We start from the raw sequence: 24,414 nt of genomic DNA, 5'->3' as shown, positions 1-24,414 counted from the left end.
GCTGTTTTGAAACAGAACTGATTGCAAACAACATAAATGGTTGGTTTAAAAATAGTAACAATAAATAAGACCACAGACTCACGATGAACCACCTCGATTCTTGCTGTAGATTAGTCTCTATGCCAAGATGTTGTGACACAAACTGTCTTCAGGGAGAAGAATCAGGGTGAAACAGAAAAGGGGGAATTTTCCTAGTCTGAGCTGATTCCAAAGGTCTAAAAGATACCTGCTGCACTCTAGGAAAAAGTATTGACTCACTGCAACAATTGGAAGGTTCTCTCTTTTCTTTCCTCTTTCCCAATTTGGTGTTCCAAGAAAAGAGCCAAAGCAAGTTTCAGTGACAATCTGAGGCTTCTTGCTTATTGTTTCTATTCTACTTCTAATATATTTGTAATGACTGCTTTTAGGGAAATGTGTCCATGTTCCCCAGAAAAAGGAGGTTAACCAGAAGCCCGCATGAGGTCAGGAGAAGCTTTACCTAGTCAACCATAACGGAATATACTGTTCCAGACTAGCCATTGCCAGAGAATTGGAAGAGGTAACTTTTATGAATAAGGAGTCATGTTCAGTATTTATTACTTAGTTCACAGTGATGAATGGCTAAAGGATTTTGGTAATAATATTGAATAAGGGTAATTCACTCTCCTTTTCTCTTTATACAACTTAATTGAAGCCTTTATTTATTTATTTATTTTTGCGGTACGCAGGCCTCTCACTGTTGTGCCCTCTCCCACAACAGCGATGTGGCCTCTCCCGGAGCACAGGCTCCGGACGCGCAGGCTCCGGGGTCATGGCTCACGGGCCCAGCCGCTCCGCGGCATCTGGGATCTTCCTGGACCGGGGCACGAACCCGTGTCCCCTGCATCGGCAGGTGGACTCTCAACCACTGAGCCACCAGGGAAGCCCGAAGCCTCTATTTTAACAAGGTAAGCAGGACCTCCCAATCTCCCTGGGAGACTAATTACCGACAACCTCTCTCTCTTAATGTTAAGACCTGGTCCCCATCCTGAGAACCTTAAAGGAAAGACAGTGCTGTAAAATTTGTGTTAAAGGTAAGATTGCCCCCACAGAGGTCCTCAGAAAGGAAGCACAAATTTCCTTCTTGTTTAGATTCCAAATTTATATCTATGGTCCTTAGTAGAGTAATGGAAAACAACAGGATCAAGTAAATGTTTTTTTGAATAAATGATTAGAGCTATTTGAAATCACAGACTCCTAGAGCCAGATAAGATGTTAAAGATCATTTGGCTAAATAGTCTTATTTTATAGATGAGGAAATTGAGAGCCAGAAAGCAGAGTTGACAATACTGAAAGTTCACGCAACCTAATTAGTGACAAAGTCCAACTAAAATCCCAAAGTACTAACTCCCACACTCTGGGGTTATTTCCACATTAAAGGTAAAATAACAACAAAATCCGTAGCTTCAGCCAAAGTTTGAGAGGTAAAGATAGGAAAAGGGAAGGTGTATCTTCAATCCTGTTCAAATTCTGTACGTGTTTCTTTCCATCATAGTGAAATTGATTGCTAGTCTGTCGCTGAAGTTGACCACAGCTTGGTTCATAAAATGAGTCAAGCCACTGGTTCTTATTTTGCTGTGACTTTCAGGGTTAAATAAGAGTGACTCTCAAATGCATTAACCTCCTTGCCAAGGTTCCTAGTCCACTTTCACATGGGAAAATGTGACACAATGAATCAAGCACAGAAGCAAAAAGTCAGTAATTAGTATGTAGGACGGGGCATGGCAGTGTCTAAACAGAGAAGAAATGGAGCAGAAAACTAAATGGTCACAGGACTCAGAGATACAACGCTGCTACGTGAAAAAAAAATACAAAGATGCTGTAGGGTTTCAAAATGGAGGGCTGGCATTAAAACAAGACGCAGTGCGGAATAGCCTTCTTCCTTGGGTCAGTGATTCTTAAAGAATCTACCCTGGGGCAAATGCTCAACGGAAGACAGAGAACTAAGCAAGTTCAAGTTCAATGCTGCCTCCAGGAATGGTTTGGTGACTTGTACTGCGTATGTGTTATGTTTTGTTGCCATAAGGAGTGATGGTTACATGGGGGCACAGCAGCAGCTTACACATTGGACTATAGCCAGAGAATTGAGGTAGGGGGAAGGAATAATAGGAGTGTGCACCTAGTAGAGGATTATTTTGGCCTCTGCATAAACCTGGGAAAGCACACTTGCTTTATAAATTAAAATCACAATGGTGGTTGTATTGAGTTTTTCCTTTTCAAAAAAACTTTGCCAATTAAAAGATGGTAAACACATCAGGTGTGTTTCCATGTCTAGGGAAGGGCCATCTCTTCCTCAGAAAAGAAAGTATCCTCTTCTCAAGAAAATGAAAAAAACAGCATGGCCTTTAATACAGCCAAGTCAATCTGGGCCCAACGGTCATACTTAACGGCAGCATCTTAAAATAATTACCTGTAGAGAGGACTAAAGAGAATAATACAGGCAACATGAGTAACACTGAGTTTTCTCAATAAACACAAGGCATCCAGAAGGAAAAAAACTTAACTCTTTTTTTAAAGTATTGAAACCCAGCAGGACTCTGTAGGGCCTTCCTGGGGACAGATCCCCATGGCCCCTCTCTCTTGTGTGTGGAAAAGCTTTAGCCTCCTAGGCCTTCCCCGAGTTCCAAAGAGCAAATTTAATCAGGGAAGTGAGAATATGCAGAAACAAAGGAAAACAGTCAAGCGAGACAAAATAATAATAGTTTAGCCATAAAACAAAGTCAAGGACCTTTAATTCCTCCTCAAGGGCTACAGTTAATATCCTGAACCATAACCTTGACTTGTTCTGTAGATACTAAAACCCCCATCAGGTAAAAGAAGCTAACTGCATGCTGACACAAGCACTAGACCCCAGGCCAGTTGGAACCAGAAGGTCCATGACTGAGATTCCCAAAACATCACCCTGTTACCTCACCATCAACCAATCAGAGAATTGAGCATGAGCTGATCACATACCTTGAGACTCTCTCCCTCACACTGTCTTTAGAAACCCTTCCCTGAAAGTCATCAGAGAGTTCCAGTCTTTTGAGCATTAGCTGTCCATTCTCCTCACTTGGGGCCTGGCAATAAATGCTGTACTTTCCTTCACCACAACCTTGTGTCAGTAGATTGGTTTTGCCGCAGGTCAGGTGAGCAGGCCCAAGCTTGGTTCGGTAATAGCATCATATCTAGATACTTAGGAACAATTAAATTTCTGACAAATGCTTGCCTTTCTCATCAGAAATATGCCTACCTCTAAATGTCTCCAATTTCAAATATGAGATTTATAACTAATAGGGATAATCGTACCAGTTAATTTTCTAGTCTCCATATTGACATAGTATGTACCAAGCATACACCAACATCAGGTAGCTGCAGGTCATTGTGAATTATAAGGTTTTATGTCTTCCCAAACTGCCCACTACTAGCCTCAATGTAGGACTGGCAGTAATCCTGCTTATGAGATTATTCCATATTTCAGGGCATTATTTCTATTTCCTACTCTGTTTGGAACATGTAAAGGGGTCTTGCTAATCAGACACCCAGTACATATCTGTTTTTATCACAGTCTGTGTGCTCCTCAAGAGAAGAATTGATGTCTTCCTCATTTCCCAGTATCTCCTATGATTCCTAGTTCAGAGCAAGCTCAATAAACTTTTGAGGAGTCACGAATGACTGGATGGAAAACTAACAAGGTCCTCTAATGCATCTTCTGCCCATCTACCTACAGTGTTATTTTAAGCCTGTTAATTAATACAAGCTTCTCTGAGATAAGGCTGTACTAGCCAGCTTTTCACATACTGATTCATTACCATTAAGCCCTGTAAACGAGTATCTCAGAGTAGCTAGTTTAATTCAAGTTCTTCTTTTCTACATTTTAAAAATACTTTGGAACAAGTAGGGAGGGCTATGTATCATATAGAGGTGGTTTCTTCTGTTAGGAGGGACTATGGAATCATTTAATTACTCAACAAATATTTATTGTGTCCAGTATTTGTCACCTGCTCTAGAGGAGGGAGGAAAAAGAAATATTCGGATTCATTTTGATACTCTCCTGGATAGTTGAAGGAAGGGGCAGGAAATCAAAGGGGGAAGGAAGAGACTAAAGGAAGTTAAATATGGACCATGTGAGCATCAGGAGGACGGAAGGGCAAGTACTCTTTCCTCTCTTGTTTTTCTAGCTCCACAACCAGCCAGTATGGCTGGAAATTCAGAATGTGGGCTCTATCAATTGAAGTTTTGTTAATTTGGGATTGGTTATTATGACTTTTCTTCCTCCATCTTGACTTCAGGGAATGATTTCTTCAGGCATGAAGCTCTGGAAAACTTTATCTCTGAAGACAGTTAACTTTAACGGTTTCATGGGCCTTTTCCTTATTAGCCTTTATAGAAGTATGGTTTTAATTTTACTTTTATGAGCAAAATTAAGACATTTTAAAATACAAATCAATCAAATACTGAAGTATATTTAAGGGGATAATAAATATCCTTCCTTTACATTTTTGGTTTTATTTGTAAAACCTGCTTGATATTCACATATAAGCCTAAGGTTGTCTCTTCCTGCATCAAAGAATGGGGCTAGCGTGCTAAACTATTTTAAAGTTCTCATGTTTAGAATGCCTTTCACATTTTTAACATAATTTAGTGGCATGGGTAATAGCTTAACTACTAGAACCAGAAGTCAAAGGCAATAACCCTTAACTTACTAACCCTTTAGAACAACATTCAACAAACCTCTGTAAAGGGTCAGATAGTCAATATTTTAGCCTTTATGGGCTATATGGTCTCTCTAGCAACTGTTCAACTCTGCATGGTACCTTGAAAGCAATCAAAGACAATACCTAAACAAATGCATATGACTGTGTCCCAAGAAAATTTCATTTGCAAAAACAAGGGCAGCTGAATTTGACCCTCAGACCATAGTTTCCCAAGCTCTGCTACAGGGACTTTGATAGGAGCGAAGCACTCTCTTCCCATAAAGATGATGACTCGTAATTTTCCACATAATTCTAGGGACTTCAAGCATACTCTGAACTAATCTAAGGAGATCACACCCCTGATTTACACACTTATACAGGTCAGGTAACAACTCTGGCTTCTGAAGTCCGAGTTACACCTACTTTCTTTGATTAAGCAAGGAATAAAATACAGAAAATATTATGGCCTATGTTTTGGGTTTCTCATTGCTCTGACAGAAATGGCCTCTGTATTTCTTGCCACCGTGGATAAATTTAATGAACATCCATTTGCTTCACGGGTGTGAAAGACTTTCTGTATCGCACAGCAGGTACTGGTGGAAGGTGCTACAACGGGTAATTATTATTTTCTAGTGGGATGTCAACTTGCATTCAGTTGACAGGAGTTTGACAGTATGAAGTCCCCAAGAAACTGTAGCCAAGTTACAGCAGAAGCAAAGGACTATCGCGTCATATCCTGTTACATCATAAAAGAAATCTTGATCTTCCTTAACCTATCATGTGCTTTCCTCTGGGAAAAGACAAGCTTTCAGAAATGAACCACACACTATCTAGAGAAATTAAATGAATGTGACATTTAACAAGGGCAATATTCCAAGCATCAAAGAAAATTCCAGTAATTCCACAAATCATAATTCTTCCCTCCCATGTATTAGACGAAAGTGTAATTCCTGAGTAATTTAGAAAACATACTTGATGGCTTATGCCAGGATTTAAAGTAGCCCATTTAGGACAACCTGATGTTTTACAAATACACATGAGATCTGTAGGAGGCTTAATAAAATGGTTCAAAAAGGATCAGCCAACGGTCAATCCAAAGTCAAAAACACCTCCATTGTGAACTTGGGTGTTTGTTATAAACCACCCCATGGAAAGCCTAGGTCAGGATAATTGCACCTTATGTACCCCATGCCAAAGTCACAAGTCAGGTAAAATTCACTTCTTTATTCTTAGAGCAAGTAACTGAAATTTCAGCAAATGATGGAAACCCGCTTTGAGAAACGCATTTAAAAGTAGGTTCTGCCAAAGGGTTTAAATCTACATGGACACAAAGTGAAATGTGCCGCATGAACCTGAAATTTCTGTTACTTAAAACAACTGAAGTGCTAGCAGACTCCAGGACCAAAGGGTCAAAATAAGTCAAGTTTAAAACTCACATTGTCAGTAAAACTTGAAACCTGCAACTCAAATTCTTCAGACTTGGTAGTTGTGCCTGGAATTGTCCCCTGGCTTCTTCAAGAGCAGCCCCCTCCCCGCCTCCCCCGCCCCCTGGGGGGCGTGTCTCAGCTCAAATCTCACCTGACCACTCTCGGCTAAGTGAAATCTTCCCTTTCCTCTATTTTAACCCTGTCTCATGATCTTTGTTTTTTCTTTCTTGTGAGAATTTTACATTATCTTGTTTATTATTCCCATGAAAACAGAAGCTCTATGAGAACAGGAATCTTTTCTCTTTTCCGGTTTATGAGCATCTTCCAGCCCTTAGAAAAATGCCAAAGGTGCAGTAGATGTTTCCTAAGTATCTGCTGAACAAGTGAAGGAAGGATGATCCTTTAAGCCCAGTCCAGCTCACCCCTCAGAAGCATCACAGCCACAGCACTTCGGTATATCACATCGCAAAAGGCAAAGGTGACGGGGGAGGAAAAAACGGCAATTACATGCTAAAAGCTTTAAAAAAAAAAGTCTGCAACCAGGGCTAGGAGATAGCTGCTAGGAAACCAAAGTAGCCAGGCTCAAGTATAAAGCAGCTTCCAAAGCTATCACACACTTTTAATACTTAGCTGATTTTTAATCACCATTTTAAAATTCAATGCCTGTGCCATGAAATTAATTCTGGATATGGAAGAAACATTCCCCCAGAGCATGGGCAGAAACATAATTCTTAAATGATCAATTTCTTGAAGCGCTACTGTCATGCTACTAAAATGCCGAGGCAACCAGGACAAGACAGAGCTTCCGAGGAAGAGGCACCTCGGGTCTTGAGTTCCATTTCGTAAGGCTTCATTAATCATGTACAACTTTTGGACTGTCAATAATACTTCAGTGCCTTAGCTGTAAAACCCTCTAACCCTTCAGATAAGCCTTTGTTAATCTCTCTCCAGCTGAAAGACAGGTTATAAGGCAGAATAAACAGTTGGGGTGTGTAAGTTTTGACTCTGAAACAAAGCCCATGCATCCCCCCTGACAGTTATATACGTGTCACTACTAATTGCCTTCTCTCAGACTTTGCTGCTGTGGGTGAGTTTACACGGAGACTGCTGCTGGGACACCTCTTCCAAGATGTATGCACAGCGCGTAACCTTTTATAGCGGCAGTTTATGTTTTTAACAACGAATAGAGTCAAAGCAGAACTGCCCATGATTAAAAAACAGAACCATTCCAACACATCAATCACTTAGTACTGTCACGAAAAATTCTTGGTTTCCTGTAGAGGTAACTCCTTGCTGAAAGTTTGCTACCACCTACTTTTTCGGTATATCTATTTTTCCTATTCTACACCCAGGAACCATCTGTCTTTTCTTTACTAGGTTAATTGCAGTTGGAGTTTCTTTATTTTAAGATGACTAGTTTATGGCTGAAGTGCTTTATACAGTTAACTCTCAGTTATCCATGAAGAAGTTACAATATGGAAGACCACGAAAAGTAATTTTTTAAAGAAATTTCTAAGTATTTTGCTTTAGAATTAGCTAGCCTGTGAATTCATCTCTTGCCAAGTCCTTTTTCATCCTTTATCTCATTTAAGCCCCATAATAAAATCTGTCAGAACAGTACTTGTTACCCCAAGCAATCTGATGACCAAAAACTAAGATATGAAAAGTGAAGCAACTCACCCAAATTCACATAGCCGATATGTGCGAAGATAGGATCAGAAAGCCTGATTCAAAGGCTAAAACGACCCCCTTCCCAGAGATACGGACAATTCAAAGGAAAAATGAAGCATATCTACGGATTCTTTGTGGACCCAGCTGGAGTGTTCTCACATTTCTCCTGGCTGCCCTGCCCTTCAGGCTGAAGTTCGCTGGCGTTACCTCCCAGATGGTGCTCTGTTCTCTCTGCCTGGTTCCTACATTCCACTCAAGAGTAGGAGTTTTTGTTAAAGATGCTTTCCCGGGTGGAAGGTCACGGGAGGGTGGGGGGCAATTCTATCTATGCAACAGGCCTCTCCCCTCAGTCCATCTTCTGCCGAGCTGTAGACGGCATGTAGAGCAAGAGTCAGCTATGACAGGAAAATCAAAATGCTGATAGCAGAGAGGGCATCCACTTCTCACCCCAGGGGATCTCAGGAAAGTGTCTAATTGACCTTGTTTCACAGAAGCATGCTGTGCACAGCCACTGTAGGACTTCCATGAGTCGTGTCAAAAGTGCTATCCAGAGATGACGGGGCTCGGGTGGTAACAAGCCATTCTTAATTATTCATGGTGGTGGAAAAATTGTAATACCCTGGCTAAATGACGCTGGCAGAAGAGTCAAGTCTTTCACTTGGGCACACATTCGTGTTCCTCAAACATATGCATGTTTCGGCTGAATCCACATTGCACTATTAATCCCGATAAAATGTCCACATTGGACTGCTTATCTATATAAAGCTAGAATAAGGTTGGAGGATAATGCTGAGGTTAAAGTAGCATTTTTGAAAAATAACTCAGTGAGCTGATATCTGATCTTTATTGAATACCTTAGAACTTTTAAAATTTTACCAAACGGCAAGTGATCAGCCTGGGGTCTGTCTAGTGCTTTCCATTAAGCACACTTGATGCTTTTTTCCCCTTATATCCTTAATTGTCTTTAGACAAGAATCATGCACTTGGGTTCTTTAGAGGTAATTGTTTCTATTCACAGTCAAAAGGCTGAAAGATAACTTAAAAGGAAGAAACAAGGATGTGGTTTACTCACTAACTGATGTCAGACCTTGAACTAGAGATCTAACTAAAGATGCAGCTTAAAAATGGAATGGGTGGAAGGCTGCATCTGAATCATGAAAATGGCTTTGGTTGTTTTGATCAGTTTTCATGGTCCAGAGGACAGGCACATTTGGTGGCCTATCAGCTGGCTTAACAGGCAGTGGGACCGTATGTTCTGCCTTAAAAACTACGTCACATGTTCTGGAAAAGGGGGAGTTGGTGTCCCAATTGAGTTTTTGTCCTATGGAATGCAGTATGAAACTACACTCTAATATTGCAAATTTTATAAATCACATGAAATAACCAAACCTTAGATTCAAGAATTTTCATAAAAGTATGTTCTCAAAAAAGGATTGATAACATAGACAATAAAATGTGAAGTGGTTAGGGATCAACCAATGGATCTTCTGAAACACTTTCGTGAACAAAACTTTAGGAATCTTTGGCCTTTATTCTCATTCTTCCACTAACTAGTCTGTCACCAGAGCCAATTACACTCTCATTGATCAATTTCACAGAACGTCCTCCCTTCCATCATTATATTATTAGTTACTTGCAGTTCCAAGGCAAAAAGAAATATGCTTTTGGGTGGGGAAGAAATGTAGTGTACTTGAAACCGATAGCTACCTTTTTATCCTGTGGTTTATAACATCAAAGTCTCCTGTTAGACATCCCTTCCAAAATCCCTTAGCTGGACTGTTAAGCATGTAAGTCTTTGGGGCAGAGATGAACATCAGTGGAACCTTCAAGGGCTTGTTGGAAAATGGATATGAGATTTCCAAAATTAAAGCACTTAAAAAATGAAAAAAGGGCTTCCCTGGTGTCACAGTGGTTGAGAGTCCGCCTGCTGATGCAGGGGACACGGGTTTGTGCCCCGGTCCGGGAGGATCCCACATGCCGCGGAGCGGCTGGGCCCGTGAGCAATGGCCGCTGAGCCTGCGTGTCCGGAGCCTTTTCTCCGCAACGGGGAGAGGCCACAACAGTGAGAGGCCTGCGTACCGCGGAAAAAAAAAAAAAGAAAAAAGTCTCTCTCTTCTCCTGACCTTGGAAACAAGTAAGGACGATGTTATTTTAATTTGCATTCAAATGTTAACAACGCAGTCACACAGCACCACTGGGATCCACATCGGGTTTCCACTGAAGATTGCTCATCATTTCATTATGGTTCATTATGTGGATAACTGTCAGAAAGCATTAGAAGGGAGGGCTTTGAGTAATAGAACTGAAATGGTAATTTTAAAACAATACATTTTCTAGAGGAAATACAGTGGTGCGATAAATTCAATTAGAAAAGGCAAATGTAAAGACAAAGTAAGTGATGCTTTGCTGTTTGGAGCTAGGCTGTTTCAATTTCTTGATAACCTAAACCTGCAGAAAGCTCTCCTCAAATCAGGACCTTTCGTCACAGATCTTGGTAAATTTGCCCTCATTAGCACTGAGCTCCTCCAGTACAAATTGTCTTAAAAGCTGCAATTTTGGAATATTTTAGCCACATCTAAGTATCAATCAATCATTCTTTGTTTGTTTGGCATAGCTGACTGAATTATTCAAGGCCGTTTACTTACAGACAGATTCGTGAAGGCCCTTCAAGTTGGCAATCTAAAATAATAATCTCTTATTTACAGAGTGCCCCCAATCATGAGGCTCTAATAAGTTTCATCAAACAAGTTAAACAAAGAGGACCCAACAGCACAAGGACAGATTTCCAATTGAAAAGTACAGAGCACCGTAATGGTGCTCAGAAGTAGAAGAGGCAAAATAACAAATCAGTTCTTTCTTTCCAGATACACAAAGCCAATTTGCTTTTTCACAAGGCATTTTTTCCAGTACATTTTGAAACACAATGAAGGATTGGAAAGTTACCTTAAATGTAATACTGGTTCTGTCTTCCAAAGGGGGAAAAGAACACCGACTAGAATCATTGAACGAGCAACTGAATGACTAAGGCTTCAAGGTCTCCCAGCACTGCTGATCACCAGACTACGTTCCCCGACTACAAGGAGAGGTAAAGGAAGGGGAAAGAGATCTGGAGAAGCGTTGGTGATCATCAGAGTTAAAGGACATTGATTTCATTGATAAAAATCACACTGACCGGTCGGAATGGCCATCACTAAAATGTCTACAAATAATAAATGCTGGAGCGGGTGTGGCGAAAAAAGAACCCTCCTACACTGTTGGGGGAAACGTAAATTGGTGAAGCCACTATGGAGAACAGTATGGGGACTCCTTAAAAAACTAAAAATAGAGTTCCTGTATGATGCAGCAATCCCACTCCTGGGCATATATCCAGAAAGGACGAATCTCTAAGTCATAAAGATATGTGCTCCCCACGTTCACAGCAGCACTATTCACAGTAGCCAAGATATGGAAGCAACATAAATGTCCATCCATAGATGAATGGATAAAGAAGATATGGTACATATATTCAGTGGAATATTACTCAGTCATAAAAAGACTGAAATGCTATTTGTAGCAACATGGATGGACCTAGAGATTATCATACTAAGTGAAGTAAGTCAGAGAAAGACAAACATCATATAATATCACTTATATGTGGAATCTTAAAAAAATGATACAAATGAACTTATTTACAACACAGAAATAGACTCACAGACATAGAAAACAAACTGTTTACCAAAGGGCAAAGGAGGGGAGAGGGATAAATTGGGAATTTGGGATTAACAGATACACACTACTATACATAAAATAGATAAACAGGGACCTACTGTATAGCACAGGAAACTATATTCAATATCTCATAATAACCTCTAACGGAAAAGAATCTGAAAAGGAATACACACACACACATATATAACTGAATCACTTTGCTGCACACCTAAAACACTGTAAATCAACTATACTCCATTTTTTTTAAATCACATTGACATTTCTTCTAAGAAATGGTTCATGAAAGCAAAATCCCTTAATCAGCTTAGATGGCATCCTTGTATGTATGGAGGCCTGCGTGTCTGCCTTGCTGGCAACGTCTCCAAAAACCCTGTTGACTCTCTTGACTGATGTCTGTGCCTAAAGGGAACACTGACATTTCCACTCTTTGGCTGTAACCTAGTAACATTGTAGAGACTCCACAGTGCCTGTGTTTGATTATGCAACTCCAAACCAGGTTGGATTTTCTTCATCTGGGAGACAAATGAAGTACTCGATTTCCATTAAGGGAGAATGTTCAGAACACTTGAAATCTCTCTCTAGAGTCATCAATGAGCTGAAGAAATGGCTTGAAAGTGACAAGGACAGAAGAGAGGGTCTCCCATCACATGCGATCCATCAGGGAGGCTCTAAATTCCTACTGGCTAAAAGTGGTCCACAGACCAGCAGCATCTGGGGACTTGTTAAAAATGCAGAATGTCAAGCCTGATATCTCCTACCAATCCCTAGGTGTCTTTCGCGTGATTCTACGCACACTCACGTTTAAGAAGCATTGTTCTTACTCTCTATTCTAACAGGTACAGATTATTTTCTTGAAAACGTTCACATGATGCCTCCATTGAAAACTGCCTATCTAACTCACAGCAGTTTATGCTAACCTAACCTAACCAGAAGCTCCATCCGAAGTCCTCCTAGAGATAAAGTTTATTCTCCATTAAATTCTCTGAAGTTCTCCAGCAATGTCGACGGTGTGAAGAACTTCTTAGGTGTTTCCTTCTAAATTAGCCAATGCTGCTTGTATTCCGGGTCTAATCGTTCTCCAAGTGAACAAAAACCTGATTTTACAAGCCAGTGGAGCAGAGTCTCTCTTTGGCCAGAAGAATGAGTCTCAGAGAGTGTGTTTTATTTCTTCATTAGTGTGCCGTCACAGTGAGCGATCACTAAACTCAGGGCTGCATAAGAATGTTGGGGTTAAAGACAGCATAATGAACAAAGAAGTCCCTGATTATCATGGCTGTCAGCACAAGGGGATTGGGTTTGTCACCTGGCTTAACCAACTGGGAAGAACTGATTAGAGGCTGGAATCACTTTGAAAGGATCCCTGATGTTTATGTTCCTTTCCATCCCCACATCTTGTCAGGAGAAGCCGATAAAGCTGGGGGCGGGGCGAGGGGGAAGGGCTTCATTTTCTGGGTTATTTGATCAAGGGGTTCTCTGAGAAACTCCCACTGTCTTCTCTATTGAAAAATCTACCACCGCACTGTCCAATGGAACTTTCTGTGATCATAGAAATATTCTATAGCAGTGCTGTTCAGTATGGTCACCGCTAGCCACATGTGGCTGTTGAGCCCTGAAATGTGGCCATTAAAACAGTCACGTGTGCCTCGTGGCTACCGTCTTGGACAATGCAGGTCCACTGTATTCACCAGGATGGAAGAAATCTAAAAGGAGAGCCGTAGGCTAGAATAGATTCTAATTCTTTTGTTTAATTTACTAGTCTATCTGTTAGCAAAATATGGTCACCTCCCAGATTACCCCTATCTCAAAGAGGTCTTAAAGAGTCTTGTGTAGTTAATATTTACTAAATTAAAAAATAAAACTTAAAAATTCAACTCTGTAGAGAAGTGGTCTCAACCTTGTCTGTACAGTAGAATTATGGGGGCAACTTTTGAAAATACTGATGCCTCAGTCCTACCCCCAGAGCTTCTGGAGTACAGTACAGCCACTGGTAATTTAATCACGTAGTCAAGTGAGACAATCCCTTTAGAGGGGCAGTGAGATGCACTGGCTGTCTGCTGTGGAGGTCATTTGGGGAAGGAAGTGACCAGCCGGGGATAACAGAAGAGAACAAACATTCGTTATATCCCTACCATGTGCCAGACCTTTGCAAATATCTTCTTGTTTAATTCTTCTTCTTCTTTTTTAAAAATATTTATTTATTTATTTGGCTGCTCTGGGTCTTAGTTGCAGCACGCAGGATCTTCATTGCCACGTGTGGGATCTTTAGTTGAGGCATGTGGGCTTTTTTAGTTGCAGCATGCAGGATCTAGTTCCCTGATCAGGGATCGAACCCAGACCTCCTGCACTGGGAGCACGGAGTCTTAACCACTGGACCACCAGGAAGTCCCTTCTTGTTTAATTCTTAAAACCACCTCACAGGTAGATAGTGAGAACCCCATTTTATAGATCAGTAAACTGAGGCTTGGAGAGATTAAATAGCCTCTCAAGTGTGTGGTATTAACATCAGCACTGTGTTTCCTCTTAACTCAGAGTCAGAGAGATACAATAAATGCAATGATCTTGTTAGGAGAGTGTTAAGGATCACATATTGCTTTGGTATTTTCATGGGTCTCTTATCAATGGCACAAAAAGCCACCTCTCTTGAAAACAATCCCTGAAAAATGCAAAAGTTACTTTCATGTTAAACTTTCAGGTCTAACCATAGGCTAAAATCAATATTTTCTTTCTCTCATTGGCGTAGTCAGGGTAAAGCTAATAATTTACTCCTACAGAAACATACAACTCCAAGGGTTCAGAAACCACTTTTACACATATGGTAAACATACCAGTAACTCAGGCATGTGGCAACCTTTGGGGTCTCCCTAAGCTCCCACACGGCAAGCTGCAAGAATTAAGTGATTGGCCTGTGGCCCCCTAGAACGCTAGATAACAGATCAGAATCATAAGACTAAAAATACCTGGGAGAAAAAGCCAGGTTGCCTTGCCATCACAGGTGAATTTTATGAGGTTCACAATCAAGCCCCAGCCTGGAGAAGACTTCTCCGTGTGGAATATAGGTGTTGGACTGCATGATGCAAATTGAGGGCAATTATCACACTGTCGTCCCACTATATTTCCCTCTGAGCTTGCTATTATGCCCTAAAATCTCAACTGGAGAAATGTTGGTAGTGGGTGTGGACAGAGGAGGAGAGTTTATTATTAAACTAATTGCACACAATGGAACATAAGAGAAGAATATTTAGATTGGAAAAGAAACGGGCTGGACTTGAGCATATCAAATATACGTGGCATCCAGAGAAAGTACTTAGTCTATGGAAGGAACAGAAAAAGAAGATGAGGAAATCTTCGTCCAGTTATGTTTACAACTAAGCCTGGCCCTAATATACTCCTTCCCTCTGAAAATTTGTGCATGAGCTAAGGAAGAGGGCAAGAGTGCCCCCCAATAAATAGAAACTGTGTGAGGCTTCTGGTCTTGCAGCACCATCACCAAGCTGGGCTGTAGTCCTGGTCACGACCCCTAACATCTCTGAGCTGGTAGTTACCTCATCTCTAAAATAAAGATAATGTCCATCTCGTAGATTGTTATCATATGAGCCCTATGATAAGTTAATCAAAAGTGCCTAATGCATCACCTGGTATAATGATAAAATGGTTGTTGTAGTTATTATGACAATAATTATTATCCTCTCTGGTTATGAAATGAACTCCGGAGGGTACAGCAATTTCAGTACAAATTTGGGATGGCCCTGACGTTTCTCCGCTCACTCCTTTTTTTGGTTGTTGTTTTGCTTTTCGTTTTTGTTTTGTTTTTGCAGTACGCAGGCCTCTCACTGTTGTGGCCTCTCCCGTTGCGGAGCACAGGCTCCGGACGCGCAGGCTCAGCGGCCATGGCTCACGGGCCCAGCTGCTCCGCGGCATGTGGGATCTTCCCAGACCGGGGCACGAACCCGCGTCCCCTGCATCAGCAGGCGGACTCTCAACCACTGCACCACCAGGGAAGCCCTCTCCGCTCACTCCTTTTAAAGGTGGTCTTTGACTGGGCTAGACAATGGCCCCCCAGCTGACCCAACTGACTCCAAACCAGAAAAACAACCTGCTATCTGCAGTGATGTTTACAGGCCAGCCAAGATGGAATGTACGGTAGTTAAGGAACAAAATAATGAAAGTCCTGATGACAGTAAAAGCTAACATCTGCCAAGTAGCATGATTTTATACAATTTACATAGTATGTAAATAACATGAGTGGACTGAGTAGCAACAACCATGAGGGAGGTACTATTATTAGACCATTCTACAGATGAGGAGACTGAAACTTAAAAGGCTAAGCAGTCGTTTGGGTACTAAATGGTGGGCTGCGAGACAAAGCCAAAACCTGTGGAAAGCCCCTGTGCCTGGCCACTCAGCTCTGTCCCTCCAAACACAGTCTCAGTCAATGAGAACACAGGGGTGGAATACCCGGGCCCACCACTCCCTGCTCTGGTCAAGGTCATAGCCACTGCAGGGTCTATGAATCCCAGAGTATGCATGAAAGGAATGTCAACCCCCGGTAACACTGTCCACGTAAAGTGTGAGAAAGGAGTTCTCTATTCCCCTGCATACCGAGGTGCCAACCCCACCCATTCCTTAACCCAGCATGTGTTCAGTGTCTATCATTAAACAAGCATTTATTAGGATCCGGGTCTAAATGTTATGAACACAAAACTCTGAGGAAAGAAGGAAGAAGGTAATGACATTGCAAGCTATGACATCTGTGCACAGAACTGAAACCACTTGCCCACATGTGATCCCATCCTATACCTGTTTCCCTTGCAGCTGTCACTCTTCCCCAGGAGTCCTAGATGAAACGGTAAAGCCGTTTATAAATTCCATTCTCAGCTCTAATTACACTGTGTCAGACAACCCCTGAATGTTCAATCTCTGCTCCACCAAGTCGTCTGTTGGCAGCTGTGCATCTTGAAGGCGACAAACTCAGTGAGAAAGAGCCTTTCTTTCCCTAAGGATTGCCCCTGCTCTGACTGAGAAAAGATGCATGTTTCATTTCATTTGCGCCCTGCATGGTTATCCTGGGAGAAGGCCTAGCAGTGCCCTGCTAGGTGGAAATGAAAGCTGTTGGCATCTAAGAAACGGGAGATGAGCGTACAACTTACGGGTGCAGGGCATGGAGGCAGCATCGCTGTCGGCTCTGAAAAAGCCTCGGTCACAGGTGCACGACGTGGCCCCTTCCCAGACAGAATAGCTGTGTGGTGGACACTTGGCACAGCTGGCGTCCGTGGACAGGGCCTTGTAATATCCAATTTTGCAAGCTAAAGGAAAGCAGAAAAAAAAAAAAAAAACAACATAAACCCCTGATAACATAGCAAAGTGAAATGTTACCTCCTTGATTCAGAAGAAAGGAGACATTTTTGCTAATCACTAGTGAGCATCTGGTTTGAGATGCAGGTAAAACAACCCAAAACATTTGTTGATAACAGTCACTCTTTAAGAGCCATTAACATTACGGTCAGGTGGCAAAGCCCTGTGGAAAAAAAATTTCTTAAAACCGGTTGTGTCAATAAAAGCACAGCTGAAGTTCACCCAGCGCTTCCTACGTGCTTATATGCATGATGCCGTTTGATCCTTACGGCGCCCCCTTTCCACAGGCACTGTTACTAGTCTTACCTTGGAAATGAGGAATACCAGCTTTGAGCGGTAAACTGTCGGCACCAGACCATGCATCTGGTAAATGTCAGGGACCAGCTTTGACTGCAAGTGCTCGGCCCCCAAAGCCTGTACTCTTGGCCCCATGCTATGGAATCTGACAGCATGGTTTTGACCCAAATAGCTGGAAGTGTATCCCAGCGCCAACAAAAAATTGGTAGGTGATTATTTCCTAATTACGCTCAGCTACAGAGAGAACCAAAGTGAAAGACCAACAGAAGCAACCAAGCATAAAAGAAAAGAGTTGGTAAGACATGGATCATGATTTCAGGGGAAAATAATATAAAACTACCCACGGTAGATTCTGGAATATAATATGTTCAGATTTTTTTTCAAGATTGGCAGATATTGGCGTTCATTTTCAAATTCATAAAACCCTCATGTTTCCCTCTTCCTCCATTTTTCCAACACCGCCCTCCCTCTGCACACACAGCCCAAGTGGCTGGTGGAGAGAGAACATGGGCCAGGGCCATATAGTTCCTTATGCACCTGACACGCTTTCCATGACCTCATCTAACATCACACTGACACCGAGGACCGCTTTGACTAATGTGGAAAGACTCAATAATTCTGGGAAATCTCACTATAAATAATAATTAATAGCGTCTTTCTCTCCCTTTTTTTCTCCCCTATGCCCTTCAAGATCACCTCCCAAATCTGTCTCAACCTCAAATAAAAATTGACTGACACCATCCATATTAAACCCACAGTGACAAGGCCATTAAAAATAAAGTTATTTTATGAGACCAGAGGTACGATAAAAATGTTACAGTTACCCACAATCTTTCCAGTATGATTCCCTCTCAATTTTCTCCATTTATCACACACTTCGGGTATTTCTAAATTATCAAAAATATCAGCTGGGAGAAGGGCCTTTTCCATCAGCGTGACCACCGCAAGAGACCAACCGCGCCAGCAGATTTTACTCAAACCAGTAGATAAAAAGAGATCCACAGAACTATGTGATTCTCCGAGGAGAAATGGCCACATTCCCTGTCTCGTTACTCATCCATCAAGCATCTGTATGGCTTCAAGTTGAAGTCTGTTCCCCCGTCCAGCACATCCTGTTGGTATTTTCTTAATCATGCTCTGGTAACGGCAGGCGGAAACGGAGTTCAGCAGAAGCACCAGAGAAGCGCGCAGTTACTTCACCATTATTAACTAAAGTTGCTTATGGAATTCCCTTTAACGAGCCAAAACTTTATGGCGTGTGGAGCACCGACAATAAAAGCGCTCGGAGATCAAGCTCTCCCTTATTTGCTTTCGTCTGTCACTGGACCGCAGCATCTTAGAAAAACAAGTTGCTCCAATGACTATGACTGAGATTTATGTCTCAATATGATACGCATCATATCATTAGATAAGGTTCAACATGCAAGGTGCTTCTTGGTCACGCTTAAGATGGCCCTAGGGTTTCGATTAAAATCAAAAACTGTGGCTTTGGCAGGAAGAAGCACAGAGGGTCAAACTCGTTCTTTCCACTTCAAACACAATGAGTCCTTGAACTTGACACAAACCCACTGGGTCTCGTGTCTCACTCGGTCAGTCACAGCCCACAAAGGCAACTTGTGGAAACCTGGTCGCTCGGGGCTGGGACGGCCAATAAGGGATAAATTGCTTTTATTTTTTCACATCTGGATGTTGGAGGAAAACTTTCCACGTTCCTGCCTAATCCTCGTGCACCTTCGTTTCATCAGGCATCAAAATGTAACAACTCACAGTGGGAGAGGGAGATTGACAACAAAATTGGCCTATGACTGATTCATTGCCATGTGAAAACAGAACACATTCAAAAACTTAAGGAAAAAAAAGCATTGCTATTTCCTCCACTTCTATTCCAATAAGACTACTTCCAGTTAAAGAATTGAATTCCTAGTTCACAAAAATCAAATTGAAGGATATCTTGAATTTCCTAAAGTTCAAAAATTAGTTGTATATATACATGTTTATTTAAGGGAAAAATGAATTTTCAGTTTTATACTTCTTTTCTGTTTCCCTGAAGCCAGTATATTAATGTTACCAAGAGTAAGTATTTGTGAATTTATTTGGAGAATACAGAGTTTTATATCTATTTGGGAAATTGAAGGCTGCTGTTCTTTAAACACACTATTTTTACTCTCTTTTCCTCTTGCTTTTACAAGCGCAAGCAGAAAATACAAAATTGTCATTGTGCTATTCTCAGCGACCCTTGCTACCCTTAACACATTCTTGTGTCTTCAACTACATTAAGACCATGTTATTAATATTTCAGGATACAAAATACAGTAGTGGTTTTTCATGCACACAGCCATTTTTGCTGCCTACATTCAAAATGACCTTCTAAACTGATGGCTAAGTACATTTCTTTGCTCTGTGTGGTTCACAGCCTTGCAGCGTTTGGTGCATGGATGTGTAAGTACACTCCATATTTAATCACCATTTATTTGCGCCTTAAAATCTTCACTACATCTTTCATTCTAAACAAAACCCCCATGAAACGTGTATAGCAAGCATTGACACGTGTTATGATTTTCCATCATTCTCTTTTGGGTGAAAACCATTACACTGTAGTTTTGAATGATAGTGACTTGGTAAGCAAGTTTGGAGAGAGCCCAACTGCACACCCAAGACATGCCTTCCTTCTGCCCCGTTGCTGGTGAGGGTTCACTAGATGGGGTACAGAGAAGGAGTGCCTTACTTGATCTTTCAAATATGCCATTGTGGGAAGATTAATTCACATGTGCCATGCAAAACTCTGAATTCTTCTCCGTTAGCTTTGCCTTAATTAGTTCCTTCTGCTGACTTTAAATAAAGGAAGACAAATGAGGACAAAGAAGAGAAAGAAAAACTTTTGTTTCATTGGCTGACCCACTACTATAATGAGGTTGTATTTTAGGACAGTCTTCTGTAGAAGTTCCTTTGTGGAATATTTAAATATAACTACTTTTGGTTAAAAACAAAAACAAAATGGTTCTTAAGGCAAGGTAGTATCTTCAGGATTTCTTAGTGTATAGATGATTTGCATGAGGTGGAATGCCCAATTTCAGGAACTAGTGAAACCTACTCTTAAAAGATATTATATATATAGATGTTTGGTCATTTTTCTCCTTTTTAGAGAAATACAGAAAGATTGATTGCACCTGACTGCCTTTATAGTTCACGTTTAAACTCATTTAGTTTGTAAAAATAGCTACTATTAATATCAATTGTGATGATACATCAAATATTCATTGAGCATTTACGGTGTTTACATGCAAATGAAAAAACTGAGGGTTTTAAGTAACTTGCCCGAGGTCACACAGCTAAGTGGTGGAGTCAGCATTAAGACTGACTTCTAGCAAAATGTGACACTGATATAATTGAGTGATGGGGAAGTACGGGTGGTCCCAACTTCCATTTGTCCCTCCAGCCCACCAGGTTGCTGCCTCGGTCAACCACATGTCTGTGACCCACTTTCCAGGTCTACACTGTCCAGAGTAACTACTGGCCACAAGCAGGCCCTGAGTGCTTGAAACGGGACTGGTCCGAATTGAGACAAACTGTAAATGTGAAATACACAGGAGATTTCAAAGACTTCGTACTCAAAAAGGAGAACTAACTTATTAATAATTTTTATATTGATTACATATTGAAGCAACATTTTGGATATACTGAGTTAAATAAAATACCATTAAATTTAATTTCACCTTTGAAACTTTACATTTTTTAATGTGGCTACTAAAAACCTTAAAATCATCTGTGTGACTTGCACTGTATTTCTATTGAATAATGCTATGCTAAAGTCTGGAATCTTAAGTCGCGCGCGCGCACGTGTGTGTGTGTGTGTGTGTGTGTGTGTGTTCATGCGTGAACTCTTGCAAATGCTGGGCACTGACAGTGATGGGGGATGGACCTTTACTCAAATTTACCCCGAACCCACCTCTGGGAGTCTGATTCACTTCTATTTAAGCACTGCTCTCAGGCAGCTGGCTAATTTGAGAAAACCTAATTTGTGCTAAAGTACTAACAAATAAACATTAATGTGTTAAAAATTACCTTCCTGGGTAACAAATTTGCATTTTAATTTGGAGTCTCCAGAAGGTTAAAGATGAAATTCCAACAGTGACTCCCTTGGGGCAATCTGAGCCATTTATGCAAACTGGTCCAGGGGGAACATTTGGCTGTGGGAGGCCTGTGGGTCCCTCTACCCTCATCATGTGGGTAGGATATTAGGCACACACTTCCAGACGGGTACTATGGGGAACTCTGCCTTTGGTGTACTGGATATACAGTATTTTCAGTATGCTTAGGAATTTATTTTAGAAATATCAAAGTTACGTAATGGCCATTATCAAATTAGTTTCTGATTAACTGTTCACTTGCTAGACCGTATATTATATGAATAACATAAGAGGTTTTCCTAAGGGGAAAACAATCTATCAAAGAGAATTTCTGGGGGCTTCCCTGGTGGTCCAGTGGTTAAGACTCCGTGCTCCCAATGCAGGGGACACAGGTTTGATCCCTGCTCAGGGAACTAAGATCCCACATGCTGCATGGTGAGGCCAAACAAAAAAAAATTTTTAATTAAAAAAAATTAAATGTATAAAAAAATTAAAAAATAAAATAAAATGAGGTCTCTAAAGAAGGTTTCTGCTTTCAGGTTTTTGCAGAAATGTGCAATCCCCAGCCATCTTTGGGGAAGTTGTGAACATCAACAAATCCCCCATAGTACAGACGGGAAAACTGAGGCAGAGAGGTTAAGATCTGCCCAAGGCAGGGTTGGTTTTCTAACCCAGGCAGTGTAGCTTAACCTATATATCAGGCTTATAGATCTCCTCATGCTTTTGAAATCTACAGGGTAAAGATGGACAATTGTTACAGGGAAACTGGGCTCTGCTTTGGGACCATCGACTATTCCATTCATAAATAGCAAAACACTGGCAAAACTACACTGTGCCAGTCATCTGCATTCCACGACTGGTTTTCCTGATATGTGTTAGAAAAAAAAAAAAAAATGGAAATTGAGTTTTTTAAGGAAGCTTAGAGATCATCTAATCCAGGGGCGAGCAAACATTTCTGTAAAGCGCTAGATAGTAAAAAATTTAGGCTTTGCAGGCCAAGAGGAAGACCAAGGATATTAAGAAGGTAATTACATAACAAGATAAAATTCTAAGAAATTTCTACAAAAATTTTTAATTGATGAAATTCAGAATATAATAGTAACAATTAAGTGCTATTTATTAATGAGAAGAATGGAATTCCTATCTGGAGGGATAATATTCCACTTAATTGGAGTTCAAAAAAAGTGTGCCTTATTATCAAATTGTTTGCAAATGTCATCTATAAAAATCATTCTTAGCTCTCAGACCATAAAAAACAGATGTCAGGCCTGGGGGTCATACTTTGCCAATATTAAATCTAGTCCAACGCACTCATTTTCGAGATGAATGACTTGCCCACCATTCCTTCTAGAGTATGCCAGGATCAAGCCTGGAATCTAAGGTTCCTTGATCTCTGTTACCCTGCAGTGTCTCCCCGAGTTCCAAGCAGTTACTAATCAGAGAAGTGATGGAATGCAGAAACAAAGGAAAAGCAGTTAAGCAAGATAGCTTGAACAATAGCTCAGAGATAAAACAGAGCCCTAGTTTCTCCTCAAGGGCTATACATGACAATCGGATAGACATCTTTGAGTTCTGTAGGAACTATGACCCCCACCCAGGTGGTAAATAGTAACTACAATGAGACCCCAGACTGGTTGGAATCAAAAGTTGATGATTAAGATTCCTGGAACACCACCCTGTTACCTCATCACTAACCAATCAGAAGAAAGTCATATATCCTGCAGCAGTCACCCCAAATGTTGCCTTTAAAAACCCTTCCCTGAAAGCCAATTTAAAGTGAATGTACATATTATAGTACTGAGTCAAATTACTTTTCCAGTAAGATGGTTGGTGGAAAGTTTACTCTTTTGCAGCAATGGTAAGAAAGTGATGTAGCCTGACTTGGGGGCTGATGTACTTATTAGATGAGACAATACCTATGCAGTGAAGCACAGTGCCCGGTCTGTATTAACTACTCACTAAAAGGGTAACATATTATTACTACAGTGGGATATAACAGGCTGCAAAGGTGCACATAATCCATATATTTTAAAAAAATAATAAATAAATAAAACTCAAGTGTTTGTTTTGTTTTTGAACAGAACTGGATATAATTTCAAAAACACTATGAGATAACGTGTTCATTGTTTTATTTCCTTTGTTAACATGTGAAAAACCCTGGATTGAATTCTGTCTCATAGCATCGGCAACTTATTTAGCGATCATACACAAGATAGGTTTCAGGTAAAGTTTTATTTTTATTTTAAAAATATGTAAGAACATTTTTAAAATTAAGTAAATTATTGGGTTGGGTTTTGAGGTTTCTTTTTTCCATCAATAGTTTATGATGCAGACCATCTCCTTCAGCAAACCACTGTTCCATCCTATTCTCTACCCTCCAGCTCCTTCCATTGTTTCCACTCTTACCTTGGAAGTAGCTTTCACAAAAAATAGACAAAGGGGAAGAAAATGACAGAAAAAATCTACACTGAAAATTGACTTGCTCTTTCAACAGAATGCAGTATAATTCCATAAATAGGTAGGTAATTCTAAAATGTCAGATGCAGACGGTTTTCACATAAGATGCAGTAAATCCTCTAGAAGCAAGTTCACATAAAGCCTGCTAAATTTAAATTAACTCCACAAAAATTACTGAACACAAGTAAAAAGAATGCAATGGAGAAATAACTTATTATTTTCCCTGCTTGCCTCAAAAACACACAGTCTAATTATTTGAGGAGCTATTTCTCTTTGGTAAACTTGGAGGGAGTCAACGTGAACAGAAGAAATTCCAAAGACAAAGTTCAACTAAACATGGAAAAGAAGAAAATGAGTTAGTAGGTTCAGCATATTAATAAGGCATAATTCCATTGCCAGAAACTGCTTTAAAAAAGCCTCCCTCTGGGGCTTCCCTGGTGGCGCAGTGGTTGAGAGTCCGCCTGCCGATGCAGGGGACACGGGTTCGTGCCCCGGTCCGGGAAGATCCCACGTGTGGCAGAGCGGCTGGGCCCGTGAGCCATGGCCGCTGAGCCTGCGTGTCCGGACCCTGTGCTCCACAACGGAAGAGGCCACAACAGTGAGAGGCCCGCGTACCACAAAAAAAGAAAAAAAAAAAGCCTTCCTCTGTATATATGTAAAGGTACTGACCTGAATGTAGGT

At 40.9% G+C, this 24,414-nt stretch overlaps 1 protein-coding gene across 3 annotated transcripts in view; it reads right to left on the bottom strand.

Annotated features, from left to right (window-relative positions):
* The window catches only part of EPHA4 (EPH receptor A4), a 143,717-nt gene that overhangs the window by 64,177 nt on the left and 55,126 nt on the right, over positions 1 to 24,414 (bottom strand). For all 3 annotated transcript variants that reach the window (XM_067740442.1, XM_067740441.1, XM_067740440.1), the window contains exon 4: positions 16,648 to 16,803. In XM_067740442.1, the coding sequence (XP_067596543.1) occupies positions 16,648 to 16,803 (156 nt within the window). The remainder of the gene's footprint in view (positions 1 to 16,647; positions 16,804 to 24,414) is intronic.

This window comes from Pseudorca crassidens, chromosome 6 (genome assembly GCF_039906515.1).
Source record: "Pseudorca crassidens isolate mPseCra1 chromosome 6, mPseCra1.hap1, whole genome shotgun sequence".
NCBI lineage: Eukaryota > Metazoa > Chordata > Mammalia > Artiodactyla > Delphinidae > Pseudorca > Pseudorca crassidens.
The sequence above is the reverse complement of the archived record's forward strand: the minus strand, read 5'-3'. Positions and strand labels throughout refer to the sequence as shown.